Source organism: Coenobita brevimanus, unplaced genomic scaffold (genome assembly GCF_032717465.1).
Source record: "Coenobita brevimanus isolate Jiangsu-jjx unplaced genomic scaffold, ASM3271746v2 jjx.HiC_scaffold_2599, whole genome shotgun sequence".
NCBI lineage: Eukaryota > Metazoa > Arthropoda > Malacostraca > Decapoda > Coenobitidae > Coenobita > Coenobita brevimanus.
The window spans coordinates 95945-112041 of record NW_027643543.1 but is presented as its reverse complement, the minus strand read 5'-3'; the positions used below and the strand labels follow the sequence as shown (position 1 = coordinate 112041).

General features: G+C 40.5%; 1 protein-coding gene across 1 annotated transcript; it reads right to left on the bottom strand.

Moving 5' to 3' along the window:
* Positions 1-2328: 2328 nt before the first annotated feature.
* Positions 2329-5272, bottom strand: LOC145389913 (uncharacterized). The gene is made up of 3 exons (XM_080265029.1): positions 5254-5272; positions 3105-3890; positions 2329-2936 (listed from the first exon to the last, which is right to left on the bottom strand). The coding sequence occupies exons 1-3, from the start codon at positions 5270-5272 to the stop codon at positions 2329-2331; spliced, it is 1413 nt and encodes a 470-aa protein (XP_080121155.1).
* Positions 5273-16097: the final 10825 nt, after the last annotated feature.

Below are 16097 nucleotides of genomic sequence, written 5' to 3'. Positions count from 1 at the left end.
TATAACTCAAGTTTACTTGGTGGACGAACAACTCTTCCAGACCTAGTTATAGTCACATTTTCATCTGTTGGCAAATCATGGATTTCAGGATAACCAGGGGTTCTTACAGGTACAGTATGTGACTGTGTAGGGACTCTAGACTTGGGTAACGATACATGATTATAATTCTGAGGGGTAGAAGGCCTAATACTAACTTCATTATCTAATTCATGACTCTTACATAGGGGAGGGGACTCTTTAGTTCTAATCAGATGCCTTCTATTCCTTCTGTATATCTGACCAAAGTTGTCCTTCACCAAGTAAGACCTGGGAGCCACCACAATCCCCTTTTTAGATTCCTTACTTTGGCCATCATTAATCCTAACCACATCCCCCTGTTTCAGATCAATTAAAGGTTTGGCATTCTGATCATAGTAGAATTTCTGTTTATCTTGGCATTCTCTTAACATTCTTTGAATGATTACATGGTCTTGAGTTTCTGGTTTCAGCAATCCAGGAGCTGTGGGGAGAGTGGTACGGGTTCTGCGGCCAAACAACAACTGAGCAGGACTGACATCTCCAACTATGGGAGTATTTCTATAATCTAGTAAACTCTGATATAGATCACCACCATCCCGTAATGCTTTCATCATAAGTTTCTTTATAGTCTGAACACTTCTCTCAGCTAGTCCATTACTTTGAGGATATCTAGGGGAAGAGGATGTGTGTTGGATACCATAAAATTTACAGAATTGCTCAAACTCTTTAGCAGTAAACTGAGGTCCATTATCACTGTGTATAGTTTCAGGTATACCATGCCTTGCAAACTGATGCTTACAGCATTTTACTACACTACTAGCATGGGTTGTTTCTAATTCATCAACTTCCACAAACTTGCTGTAGTAATCAACAAGGATTAGGTATGATTTGCCATTTAGCTCAAACAGGTCAGCACCTAACTTTTGCCGAGGTAAATCAGGTACTGGGTGAGGCATCAATGGTTCTTTCACTTGTTGGTTACTGAAAGTATTACAAGTATCACAAGAACTAATCAGATCTTTCATTTCTCCATTCATTCCAGGCCAATATACAAGGTCCCTAGCTAATCTTAAAGTTTTCTCAATACCTTGATGTGACTTATGCAGATTCCTCATCACTTTATTTCTCAGCTCTTTAGGTACAATTACTCTATCCATCTTACTTAACAGTCCATTGGAATAACTAATCTCTTCTCTAAAGTTCCAGTAAGCATGTATTTCTACTGGGGTTTGATTCTTACTATCAGGCCATCCTTCAAGAGTGTATTCCTTTAGCATCTGCAGAGTAGGGTCATCCTTGGTTTTCTGTTTCAATACCTCAACTTCCAGTCCAGTACCAACATTCAAGTCCATGGAAACTACACTAACATTAACTTCATCAAAGGATTTATCAAGTTCCTCAGACCAGTTGACTCTACTCAGAGCATCTGCTACATACATCTCTTTACCTTTCTTGTACTTTACCTCAAGAGTATATTTCTGAAGTCTGAGCAACATTCTTTGTAACCTTGGAGGAGCTAAGGAGAGAGGCTTCTTAAAAATGGTTTCCAATGGCCTGTGGTCTGACTCAACAATAACATCTGATTTTCCATATATGTAAGAGTGAAATTTCTCTACACCAAATACAATGGCCAGAAGTTCTTTCTCAATTTGAGCATAATTTTGCTGTGTTATAGTGAGTGAGGTAGCTGCATAAGCAACTGGTTTATCATCTTGCATATCCAGACGTATCTACAGTTAGAGTTACAGGTTTTCGTACATCATAAAATCTCAGAACAGGAGCCTCACTAACTAGTTTCTTTAATTTCTCAAAACATTGTACTTGTTCATCATCCCAATGGAAGTCAGCATCCTTCTCTAATAATCTTCTTAATGGTTCATTTATGTTTGACAACCTAGGAATGAACTTGGCTAAATAGTTAACCATACCCATGAATCTGAGAAGTTCAGTTTTGTCCTGAGGAGGTGGAAATTTTGTAATAACCTCCACCTTTCTAGGATCAGGCTTCAATCCATCAGGGGTAAGAACATGACCTATATATTCTACCTGATCTGTCTTTAATTTCAGTTTATTTGAGTTTAGCTTCAAATTTCTTTCTCTACATCTCTGTAGCACAGTATTCAGTCTTTCATCATGTTCTTTCTCGTCACTTCCACATACTAAAATATCATCCATTATAACCTCTACACCTTCTAAATCATCCAACATCTCGTGCATCCTCCTTTGATAGATTTCTGGAGCTGGACTAACACCAAAACCTAAGCACAGATACCTGTACCTACCAAAGCATGTGTTGAAAGTGAGAAGTTTTCATGATGCTTCATCTAATTCTAACTGCCAAAATCCTTTGGTGGCATCAAGGACAGAAAATACTTTAGCATTAGACAATCTAGTGGAGATTTCTTCAATGGTAGGAAGGGGATAATGTTGTCTCTTTAAAGCTTTATTGAGATCTCTAGGGTCTATGCACACTCTGAGTTTGTCACCTTTCTGAACTATCACCATACTATTTACCCAGTCAGCTGGTGTACTTTCTTTTACAACTACTCCATTTTTCTCCATTTCATCTAATTCTGCCTTCAGTTTAGTTCTACGTGCTACAGGTACTTTCCTTGGAGGATGCACTACAGGGCTTACACTGGGATCCACCTCTAGGTGAACTCTACCATCAATGCAGCCTAACCCCTGAAAAACATCAGCATATTCTGAAATCAGTGACTTCATCGACACTGGTATTGCAGATTCTGTTGACTTTGCCGTTACTTGTTTCATAAATTTAACAACACCAAGAAGTTCACAGGCATTCCTACTTAGCAGAGGCTTACAATCAAGATCAACAATATGAAACACAAGTTTGTACCTTTGACTATTATGTAGGCATTCAATCCAAATTTTACCAACTGGAGTAACTTTATCTCCTGTAAAAGACACAAGAACAGTCTTGGTTTTACCTAGTGTTGGTTTGGGCTTCATCATATCGAAAATCTTCTTTGGTAGCACACTAACCTCAGCACCAGTGTCAATCTAAGCCCTAAATTCACATTGATGATCTGGAAACTCAAGTTCTATTAAATCATGTTTCTTACCAGACTTACAGTAGTTTATATTGGAGGATTTACTCTCAGCACACAGATAACCCACTGTCTTATCTTGATACTCATCAGACCCAGAAGAGTAGTCCTGTTCCACACATGCGTTCCTTACGGACTTACTTCGGGCCTTGCGCTGTCCTTGGGAGGTGCATTTAATCTTGAAATGGCCCCGTCGCCCGCACTTGTGACATTCTTGATCAGCAGCAGGGCAGAATCGGCGATTGAATACGTGCTGGAATCCACAGAACTTGCAGCTTTGTGCATCGATTGGGTTGGGTTCACTTCCATTCCTCTTGGTATTCCTTGCATTGGCCTTGGTGGCTTTACTTGTAACATTAACAGTGGACTGGAAAGCTGCATTAAAATCCTTTAGGTGTTCCTCACTAACTTCATGGGTTCGGCACTGGTTCAGAACCTCTTCTAAACTAGGATCATCAATTCTCAAAAGTCTGCTCCTTAAAGTATCATCAATTATACCACAAATAACTCTGTCTCTTAATAATTCGTCATGCAGGGTACCATAGTTACAGTTCTTGGCCTTCTTTCTTAGGTCTGTGACGAAGCTATCAATACTCTCACCTGGCTGTTGTGTCCTTGTATTAAACAAATATCTCTCAAATGTGGTATACTTCTTTAGTTCAAAGTGCAAATTTAAACTAGCCACTAGCTTTTTGTAGTCTTTCTTTTCCTCTTCAGACACAGGAAGTGTGTTGTAGATGTCCAGCAGCTCACGACCACCACAGTGAAGGAGTAATGCAACCTTAACTTCATTCTTCTTACCTTCTTTTTCAGAGCTAATTAGGTATATTTCGAACTCCTGGATAAATTTCCTCCAGTTCTCACACAGTTACCTTCCAAAGAAAGAGGACCCGGCAGGCGATTATGGTCGGCCATCTTCACTTGCTAACAATAACAACAACAACGAAGGCCTTGGCTATCTTGTTACAGCTGTTTCACGGAAAACCCTCTTCTTTCGGGTATACAGTCATAATTTGCTTATTCGGGAGACATTCAAGGAAACCCCACACCTGACACCAAGTAATAATTGTCCGTAAATACGGCAGGAACACAAAAACAACAAAAAGGCCACAATCAAAGCCGGGTCGTGGGCAGTCTCCAAGAGAGTCTATTTTGTTCCAATAATGTTACAGGAGCTTTCAGTTGGCAACATAAGTATAAGTGTTTTAAATAAATAACAATACAGTAGAACCTCTTTGGTCCGGACCCCTTTAATCCGGATTTCTGTTAATTCGGACAAATTTTAAAAATAATAAGCTCCAAAAATATGTTGAAAGTAATTCTAAAATCATTTTTAGGATCGGCGCGGAAAGTGATCACTATTCGTTTAGTCTCGGATCACTCTAGGTCGCAACATGGGCGCCTGTTTAAACACACGCTAGCATTCGTTCCATCAACTAGTTCACTAACCATTTATATTTTTACGCTGTATTTCAAAAGTTAATCCTCCTTACCATGTCCCTTAATGCCAGTGTAGCTTCTGCAGTGAATAAAGGTGTTAAAAGGAGGAGTTTACTTCCACAAAAATGGGTCAGAATATTCTGCAGTGTTTAGTGATTACTGTAGGTTATTTTTTGTACTTAAATGTGCTTTACTTGTACATCAAATATTAGCTTCGTGCCCATATGGGCGTTATCAATATGCCAAAGATGATAATGTATTTTTGCCTACGTAAGTTTTATTTTTATTACAAATATTACAGTTAATTAATTAATTAGTTTTTTGCCTACAGGGGCCTTAGTCACACTACAATTTAAAATGTAGGCTAGTTTCTTGTCATGGCCCTACCTGTAAATTATGCAATACAAAACTATCGTACATGATTAGTTTGGTTATTTTAGTATCCTTTCATCTTTTGCAGTTACGTAGGGTTGACATATGCCACATATGTTAATAATTAACAAACATACCATATGTAGATAGTTTTTGGTATGAACTGGAGATTACCCTGATGGTCCGGACAATCTGCTAATTCGGACAACCCTTCCCTCCATATAGTCTGAATGAGAGAGGTTCTACTGTATATTACTAATAGATTCAAGAATAATAATATTGTATTTCCGGTACTATAAGTAAAATATAAGCCAATTATATTACACTACGCACACACCCACTACCAACCTACCTTTTAGACTCCTGGTCATCCTCCTTTTGGGACTTTGGTGAAAGCTTTGCCATTGCACTTGACATCTCAAAGGCTTTCAATCGAGTCTGGCATAAATCTTTAATTTCCAAACTGCCCTCTTACGGTTTCTATCCTTCTATCTGTGCCTTCATCTCTAGCTTCCTTTCTGATCGTTCTATAGCCGCTGTTGTAGAAGGCCATCGTTTTCCTCCAAGATCTATCAACAGTGGTATTCCTCAGGGCTCCGTCCTATTACCAACTCTCTTCCTTTTATTCATCAATGACTTTCTAAGCAGTACATCTAACCCTATCCACTCGTACGCTGATGACTCCACCCTTCACCTTTCTATTTGATTCCCGCAACTTCCATCTCAGCAGTTAATTCCGACTCTGAGCTTTTTGGTTCTGAAATGGTATCAATCATATCTTTTCAATACTTCCTCTAAAATGAACAACTTGCAAGAGAATATAAGGTCATTGGTATATGGTGTAATGCCTTCTAAATGGAGCTGAGAATTTTTAAAAGACTGACAATAAAATAAATGGATGTAAAGCCCATTTTACTCATTACTCTTCTGTTAAACCTTCCCATTTACCTGCCTCCTTTTATAGTTCTGGATACTTTACATCCTGTGCCAAAGAAAACTATATTTATCTAAGCAGATGCCTTAATCCTGTAAGGGGTGGGCACTGACAAATCACCTAAATGTCGCCCTGCCCCTGCCATTTCACTGCCCTCTGCCCCAAAGAAAACTACACATGGATAATGATACCAATGACTGATAATTGCTACAGAACTGCAAAGCAATACTAACCTTCATTCCACTGTGGCTTAACTTGATGTGTAGTACCAACTGCAGATATGTGGTTTAGTCCAGTCATGGATGGCAGCTAACTTGGTGAAGAGGTAGAAATGGCCAGAGTTGAGTCACCAGCAATGGCAATCCTTCCACTCCTGAAAAACATCCACACCACATTACTCACTAACTCAAGGATACTGTACTTGTCTATCTACCTATATATCTATTGCCAGACACCATAATCCCGTAATAGGTGGTCGTTTGGCTGCAAGTTAGTTATTTTATATGGAGGGAAACTAACCCACCACCAACCCACTTGCTGACACATAGGGAACATGTATGAGTTGGTTATATAGTTACCACCCAATGTTGTAAATGGTTTCCTGGGATCTAGGAAACTTTTTGGCTTGTCAATCAATGTAAAGCCACCAGAAAAAGAAAACAAGATTAACAAAAAGTGACAGAAAAGATGGCAGAAATAGGAAGAGATGAGGACAGACACAGAAAAATGAGAGAAAATGTCACAGTCAAGCTCACCTGCCAAAACACGTTTATATACAGTACTGTGATCCCTTGGTTATCATGCATAACTGGTACAAGGCTTGGTGTATGATAAAGAACTTGCACAATAACAAAAGAACACTACCTATGGGATTTACCCTACAGTACCGGGCATCCCAAGTGCAATCCCAAATTTTCCCTTTGACAATAACACAGACCAACTAAATACATACATTATGATATGCTGTGCATCAGAAACACACACAGGCATGGTTAGATTAATAGAAAGTGAAGACACAATAAGGCACACACACCATAGAAAGACATGAGATGGGCTTGAGATAAGGGGTTCTCATACTAAGGGGTGGAGAATTATCATTACTGGCAGTAGAATGGATTTGGAAGATGTGCAGACTGGCCTGGGAGGAAGGCAGAGTCCCGGAGGATTGGAAGTCAGGTATAGTCATTCCCCTGTACAAAGGAAAAGGGGAAAAAGTGTATGGTAGGAGACCTACTGACAGAGTTAGGGAAATAACAGAAGAATTAGTTGAAAAACAGGGAGGTTTTAGGAAGGGATGAGGTTGTGCAGATCAGATATTCATTCTTAGGTCTTTAGTGGAGAAGTTTGTAGAGAACAGACAGAAGTTGTATGTGGCTTCGCGGATTTGGAGAAAGCATGTGACAGAGTGGATAGACAAGGAATGTGGAAAGTATTAGGAATATATGGAGTACATGGGAAGTTGTTGAAAGCCATGAAGAGTATGTATAAGGGTGCTAAGGCTGCAGTGTATGTGGATAGGGAACTGAGTGAATTGTTCTCTTTGAAGGTTGGATTGAAACAGGGACGTGTCATGTCTCCATGGTTGTTCAATCTGTATATGGATGGGGTTATAAAAGAGATACAAGGTAGGACAGCAGATGTTGAAGCAGCACTAATGACAGAGGACAGTGTGTGGAAACTCCCTGTACTGTTGTTTGCAGGTGATATTGTGTTGTTAAGTGAAGATGAAAGGGAGTTGCAAGGCTTGTTGGATGAGTTTGGGGGAGCGTGTAAGAAACGGAATCTAAAGGTGAATGTAGGGAAGAGTAAAGTTATGGTCTTTGAGAGAAGTGAAGTCAGTGAATACAGAGTGAGACTGGATGAGGAGGAAATGGAAAATGTGCGAGCGTTTAAGTACCTGGGTAGTGTGATAAGTAAAGATGGAAGTTTGGAGGGTGAAGTGCTTGAAAGGGTACAACATGGAAGAAAGGGTGCAGGTTCTTTGGGGGCAGTGATAAGAAACAGGGAAGTGAGCATGGAGGTGAAAAAGTTACTGCATGACAGTACTGTGATAACTTTAACGTATGGAAGTGAAGCTTGAACCTTGTTGGAAGGACACAAGTCAAGAGAAAGGGCAATGGAAATGAGCTATTTGAGAGGAGAATGTGGAGTCACATGGAGAGAGAGACTGACAAATGAGGATGTGAAGGAACGTTGTGGTGTAGGTGGGATAGGAAGCGTTACGAGAAGCAATATGAGGTGGTTTGGCCATGTGGAGAAGATGAAGAGTGACAGACTGACGAGGAGTGTGTGTGTGAGTGAGGTGGAGCGAGGGCAAGGCCAAGGATGAGATGGTGGTAAGGAATGGAGAGGTACATGAGAGCGGGGTGTGTAAGCTGGGAGCATGGCATTGGACAGGGCAACATAGAGGTAATTTGTTTGTGGTCATCCCTTATGGGATAAAGGTGTCTGGCAATAGATAGATAGACAGAGCAGCTGTAGCTGGTAAATTATTTTTTTCAGTTCTACAATCCTCACATTCATGCATCTTTGGAGTTTATATGATATCATACAAATATTGTGTGTTCTTCATTAGTCTGATAGTTAATGCAATTATTATATGCATTCTGTGACCAGGATTTGCAACACATTTCCTGTCACTATTGTACATGTCACTAATTATATTTGATTTCTGTATTTTCAACAATGTTTTTATTACGTTTCCAGGTGTCAAAAACACAATAATTGTGTTATGATTTTATGGAACTTTATAATTAACATCTGTACCTCTGGCAAACTCTGAATATCATTTAAACTCCTGTTTGTAAAAAAGAAAAAAAAAAAAAATAATAATAATAATCACAATAATATTTTCAGTATGAAATATTAAATTTTGAGCTTATTTACAGTTTCCAAGCATTTTCAGTGTTAGATATTGAAACTTAATTGACAGGTCAACTTGGGAAATATCAAGAAACAGGACCTCCTTTCCCACCCTTGGGCAGAGTGAGGAGTAGCAACGTCCAGACAGCCCAAATTTGCCCAATCCAATGGGTTATACTTCCATACGTTCATCATTCAAGCCCCCAGAATCCTGGCTCTATCGGATACGCTAAAAACATTCACCATGTTCTGTAGCTTCACACAAACGTATCCAATAGAGTCAATCCAGACGATACCACGCTAAAAAGGGGTGCCAAATCCCTGATCATGCACTTCTCTTCACAACATTCATCCAGCCAGCTCGATCTCTTGTCAGTACTCACAGACTTCCAAACCTCTTCCTCACACACTCATCAACCATATCTCTCCACCTTCTCCTTGGCCTACCTCACCTCCTCCCTCCTTCAAATTCACTCAGCTATACCTTTTTCACCACTCTGTTGTTATCCATTCTCTCCACTCAGTACACTCTCTTCAATTCTGGTGTCCACCGACTTCCTCACTCAACAACTTTCACGAATCACATTATTTCGTATCCTATCCACCTTCGGTGCTTCACATACATTTCTCAGCAGTCTCATCTTCGTTGCTCTCACTCTTGATTTTTCATTTTCATGCCACACTGCAGTCTCATGTTAAAATTGGCACTAACACTCCTTCATGTAAGCCTTATGCAGCTGCAACTCTCAAGCCTCTGTTTCTTATCAAGGCCTTCACTGCACCAGCTACTTTTCCTTGTCACTCTACTTTCAACTTCTTTTGCACATTTTCCTCTCTTTTCTATCACTGTACCCAAGTAACTGAACTCTTTCACCAATTCCAGTCTCTCTTGATTCACTGTAACATAGCACTGGGAGTAACCTTCTCTCTCAATAACCATCACTTTTCTCTTTTCTACATTTACTCTCAAGATGCAATGCTCACAGACATCTGCTAAACTCTGCACTAAGCTAGCAAGTTCTTGTCCGGTACAGGCATACCCCGGTTTAATGAAGGAAATGGTTAGATAAAACCCCATCATTAGGCGGGGTATCATAATATATCGGGGTACTTTTAACACGTACCTTGCCCAAAACCCAGCCAAATGAACCAAAAAACAAGTTTAAACCCAATCTAAATGGCTTAACAGCTGTCAAGGAAGGTAACCGAAGCCTAACACCTGTAAATAGCTCACTAAAACCAACCAATAAAGTAAAAAAATTGTCAAATATAAGTCTGGAAAAAAATTAAGCTTAGTAAACTGTACCCCAAAATGACAATGTTCAACCCACCTATGGCTAAAACACATTAATCTAAGTCTAAAAAGAGTTTATAAATCAATCTAAACACAATTTTTGTCTAAATTATCATCAAAATCAGTAAAAAAAACTCAAAATCCATCACTAAACAGGGGTTTGGCCATCATTAGGCAGGATATGGTGCAATTTCTACCATCGTTAAGCCAGGGTATTGTATACTGAGGTACAGTATTACTATATTTGCAAGTAGTACTGCACCAGCAGTATGCACTAGGTTCGCCCCGAACACGTTCTCGCCGAACGTGCTCGCTATTATATGCGTGTGAGGGATAAGATAGGTATACTTAAGTTAGAGTTGTTTCTTAGGCTTGCTGAGTGTATTTGTTTAGATTCCTTGTCTTCAGTATAATTTATTCTGTAGTCTGATACGGATAGTTTGGGATCGAAACAGTTACTTAGGGATGTTTTAACAGGTTATGGTTCATTCACGTAAATGGGGTTCGATCAGTGCTCCAGAAGTACTCCCCTTTTCGAGATTCTGTTTGATTATGAATTTAATGCTGATTCATTCTGAGATCATGAATCAACTATCTCATTACTTCGGTAGTTGAACTGGACAAGAACCATTCTCATTCGGCCTAGAGACCTTCTTCCTCACTAGTTTCTCTACCTCCATACTGGACGGTAAGATTACACAGTGCTTTGTGCTTTAACTATATTTTGATTTAAGATATGAGAAAACTCTCTGAAATACTTAACTTGATTTTATATAGTGATCCATCAATACTTTGTGTTTACGACTTGCGTGTCATCTGTGATATACCTAAGTGTTTTGTGGGCTGTGCTAATTCTTATCGTTTTCCAATCTAGGAGGCAGGACCCTACCCACGTCAAGGGCCGGGCTAGGGAGGCGTCCTGGGTGTTAATTGTGTAGCCGTGGTGCAGTATCTACGGTGTCTAGGTGGCAGTACCAGGAGGAACTTCAGAGGACCAGAGCCAGTGTTGGGTGTTGTGTGAAAGGCCTAACCACATGATGGGCCTGATTACTTGTGTCCTTCTGTGTAATGCCTCCTTAATGACTTGTGAATAGATGTATATAATTTTTGCTCTATTTCCTTGACCTCAGATAGGGTAAGCAATAGTCCGTCCTGAAATGCGGTGAATAATATTTCTTTACATGTGGCTACCTCGCCAGGATACGACTGCTTACTCCTTTCTGTGGTAGAGGGAATTGAAGTTATTATACAATTATTCAACCACTTCAGCTAGGTATGTTGTGTAACCTGCCTATGATTATTGCCCGCCATGGGTAGCTTGCCATCCTTGGGGCCCGGAGGTAAGCCTTTTATACACCAAGTATAATTTCTGTAAACCAATATTTGTATATTGTATACCAAATTTCTGACTACTGCTCGCATCCTGCAGATAGTTTCGTGTTGTCTTCTGTCCTGAGAAGAGAGAACTATCATTCAGTTAGGATCTTGTATGTCATAGTCATTATAATCCATAGACTTAAGCCTCATATCTCGGTAGGAGCTACGTGAGGTTCTGCCATACTTGTGGCAGTGAGAAGCTAGTTATTTTGCATTATTAATTTTTTTTTTTTTTTTACCATGGATGATTCTATTGACACTCTTAAAAATCAAGCCGAATCTCTGGGGCTTAAAAGGAATGAAGTGGCTCAATATGTGCTCCAACAACAAGCCATAGCTCGTGAGGAAAGACAAAGGGAGAGAGAAGAGAGAGAAAGGGAGAGAGAGAGAGAAAGACAGAAGGAACGAGAAGTGAGAGAGCTCGAGAGATTAAAATTAGAATGCGATCTACAGTTAGCCAAAAACGCTCAACCTTCAAGAACAGTTTCTGATCCCCCTGAACCGGGTAGACCTAAACTACCCTTTTATAAGGATGGAGAAGATATCTCTTCATATCTCATTAGATTTGAAAGGATTGCTAGTCTTCTGGGAATTAATAGTGACACTTATGCAGTTTGCTTGGGTAGCCTCCTGACAGGAAAATGTGTAGACATATATACTAGTTTGTCTCCAGAGATTACAAAAGACTATAACTTGTTAAAAGATGCTCTTTTGAGAGGCTTTGCTAAAACCCCAGATAGTTACTGCCAGGAGTTTAAGACTGCTAGGATAAAGTTTGGGGAAACCTATGATATGTTTTCCATTCAACTAAGCCATCTTCTTGATCAGTGGATGGCCTCTTGCTCCATACAGAAAGAGTATAAGTCTTTAAGAGACTTCATTCTCCTTGATCAGTTTTTGTCATCGCTTTCCCCAGACTTGAGAACCTTCATCAAGGAACATAATGTGACTCTTCTGAAGGAGGCAGTGACCCTGGCTGATAACTGGGCATCGGTTCACAGCGCTTACCCTAAATCAAAATTTGATCCTAGTAAAGGTAAGAAAGTTGGTACTTCTAGTTCAAGTCAATTTAACCAATCTGATGCAAGTAAACAGTCAGGCCAGTTACCGTCTGTCACAGCCTCACGCAAGAGAGATTATTCTAATGTAACTTGTGACGGATGTGGTGAGAAGGGGCACATCAAACCCCGATGCCCTAAGAATCCTCTTGCTTTTAAACAGCTAACCCCAGCAGCTCCTGAACAGAGAATAGGATATTGTTTCAAAGATAGTCATCTCCCAGATTATACCACAGGTGGAACTGTTAATGGCTCTTGGGTTTCCACTATTATTAGGGACAGTGGATGTTCATGTATACTTGTATCTGAAGAGTTTCTTCCAGATATTGATGTGTCAGGGTGTAAGATGGTAGAGGTATCGGATTATCTGGGAAGGAAAGATTCTTTCCCTCAAGTTAGGTGCTATATCAGGTGCCCCTACTTCACAGGCTGGGCTGATGTACTGAGAGCCCCCATAACATTTGGCAGTGTATTAATTGGGAATGTGCCTCGTGCTCTTAAATTCTGTAAAGAAGAGAGTGCAGAGCCCGGTAATGTCATTGGTGTCGTTCAAACTCGTGCCTCAAGTAAGAAAAGGGTTCACCCTTTAGTTCTTCCAAAGATACCTCCTCTTGACATAACTCCCCAACATTTCAGTTCATTACAGGAGACCTGCCCTACACTCTCGTCTGTTCGAGCCACGGTACAGTCAGGAGAGACTGAAGTAACTCGTAATGGAACTACCTTCAAATACGAGGTTATTGATGGACTAATGTATCGCACATGCACTGCTGCCAGGTTTAAGGGGAATGTTGGTAAGAAGTCTTTAGTTGTTCCTAGGGATTGCCGAGATCTTATCCTCTCAGTTGCCCACGAAAGTCCTTTTTCAGGTCATTTCTCTCATAGGAAAACCGAGATGAAGACAAAGGAAGTATTCTTCTGGCCTGGAATGTCTGTTGATATCAGAAACTATTGCAGATCCTGTGACAAATGCCAGCACCTGTCACCGAAAGGTAGAGTTAAGCCAGCTCCACTCCAAGCCATGCCAATTATCACTGAACCTTTCACTAGAGTGGCAATCGATCTAGTTGGTCCCCTATCCCCTCCATCCTCAGAAGGCCAAAGATATATCTTGACATTAGTCGACTTTGCAACAGGATTCCCTGAAGCCTTGCCCCTTAAGAACATTGATACTGTATCCGTAGCAGAAGCTTTGATTACCATCTTTTCCAGAGTAGGTATACCTCGTGAAATTCTTTCAGATCAGGGAACTCAGTTTACCCCTCAATTAATGCAGGAGATCAACAAGCTTTTAGGGGTTAAACCTTTGTTTACTACACCTTATCATCCACAGAGTAATGGCCGGATAGAGTGACTACATTCCACCTTTAAAGCTGCTTTGAGAAAGCTCTGCTCAGATAAACCAACTGAATGGCACAGGTACTTGATCCCCACTATGTTTGCTTTACGAGAGGTTCCAAGCAATAGAACTGGGTTTTCTGCTTTTGAGATGTTGTATGGGAGAACGGTGAGAGGTCCATTAGCAGTCTTAAGAGATCTATGGGAGGACCGTAAGGTAAATGAGGATACTCGTACTTCTTTCCAGTATGTCGTAGAGTTACAGAATAAGCTGGAAGAGTGTTCAAAGATAGCTGCCCAAAATGCTGAGATCTCATGTGCCCAGTATAAGTCCTACTTTGATCTAAAGGCTCAAGCTCGTAAACTGAAGCCAGGTGATGAGGCCCTTGTCCTATTACCAGATACTCACAGTAAGTTGCTTATGTCATGGAAGGGCCCTTTCCCTGTCCTAGAGTGTAAGAATAAGGTTACCTATGTGATTGATGAGAATGGGAAGAGCAAGCTGTATCATATTAACCTCCTAAAGAAATATCACCGCAGAGCTTGTGCTGGTCTTGCTCAGGTCATAGATGAACCTGACTCCCTTAATGATGCTTCCAGACCTTTGTTAACTGTGCAAGCCTGTGTGTTGACAGCGGATGATGGTGACGAGGACCCAGAGATTCTCACTGTACCAGTTGAGAACGTACGGCCTGATCCCCCTTGTGATGTAAGTAATAATGCCATGGTTTGTCCTAGCCTATCTAAAGATAAAGTAAAAGATCTAATGTGCCTTACTGGCAAGTACAGTGAAGTATTCTCTGAAATTCCTGGGTGCACCACCGCTATAGAGCATGACATTGTCCTTTCATCAACCGACAGACTGAAATCAAACTCATACCCAGTGCCCATCCATCTGGGATCACATTTTGAGAAAGAGGTAGATAATCTCCTTGAGTTAGGAATAATTCGGCCTTCATCTTCCCCTCACTCTTCACCTGTTGTACTGATCAAAAAGCCTGATGACAGTTATCGCCTGACAGTTGATTATAGGGTACTTAACGACGTTACTCAATTTCATGCTGAACCTATGTGTACTATGGAAGAGGATTTGCACAAGTTTACTGGTGCTAAGTATTTTTCTGAGTTGGATCTATCTAAGGCTTATTATCAAGTGCCATTGTCTGAGAAAGCACGACCTTTAATAGCTTTTCAAACCCACAAGGGACTGATGGAATTTACCAGAATGCCATTTGGGTTAGTAACTGCTTGTGCCACTTATATACGCCTCATGAGAATTGTGCTGGCTGGTCTGAAGAATGTTTCTTTCTGCTTCGACAATGTTTTTGTATTCTCTGCTACTTGGGAAGAAAGCCCTTACTGCTGTTGTGGATAAACTAAGAGAATATAACTTGACAGCTAAGCCTTCTAAGTGTAGGTTTGGATTCCCTTCTATCCAATACTTGGGTTATGTTGCTGATGGACAGTATTTGAGACCCCAGATGGACAAAGTTCAAGCCATTTTAGAGATAGAGCCCCCATCCAGTAAGAAAACTCTGCGATCCTTTTTGGGAATGATTTCTTTTTACAGGAGATTTATCCCTAAAGCTGCTGCTATGTCTGCCCCTCTATCTGACCTTCTGCGCAAAGAAGTACATGAACCATTACCCTGGTCAGATGAGTCAAGAGAATGTTTTGCTAAATTGAAGAAGGCGTTAACAGAGTACCCGGTTCTTAGGCTTCCTGACCTTACACTTCCTTTTGTACTTCGAACAGATTCCTCCGATTCGGGCTTAGGAGCTGTCCTACTGCAGTATGTTGATGGAGTGCCTTTTCCAATTTCCTACGCAAGTAGAAAACTTCTAGATAGAGAGACGCGGTATTCAACCATAGAGAGAGAATGTTTGGCTATAATCTTTGGGGTACAAAAGTTCAGTTTTTATTTAACGGGTGCGGAGTTCACATTAGAGGTTGACCACAAACCATTGATCTACTTAGCTAAGTTTAAGGGATCCAATAATAGGCTATTGCGATGGACCCTTAGCTTGCAGCCCTACAGATTTAGGTTAGTTCATGTTGCAGGCTCTGATAATATAGGTGCTGATTTCCTGAGTCGAGCCTATAGGTAATAACCCTTGTTCTATCTATCCTCTGGCTAGATACTTCTTAGGGGAGCTGTGTGAGGGATAAGATAATTATACTTAAGTTAGAGTAGTTTCTTAGGCTTGCTGAGTGTATTTGTTTAGATTCCTTGTCTTCAGTATAATTTATTCTGTAGTCTGATACAGATAGTTTCGGATCGAAACAGTTACTTAGGGATGTTTTAACAGGTTATGGTTCATTCACGTAAATGG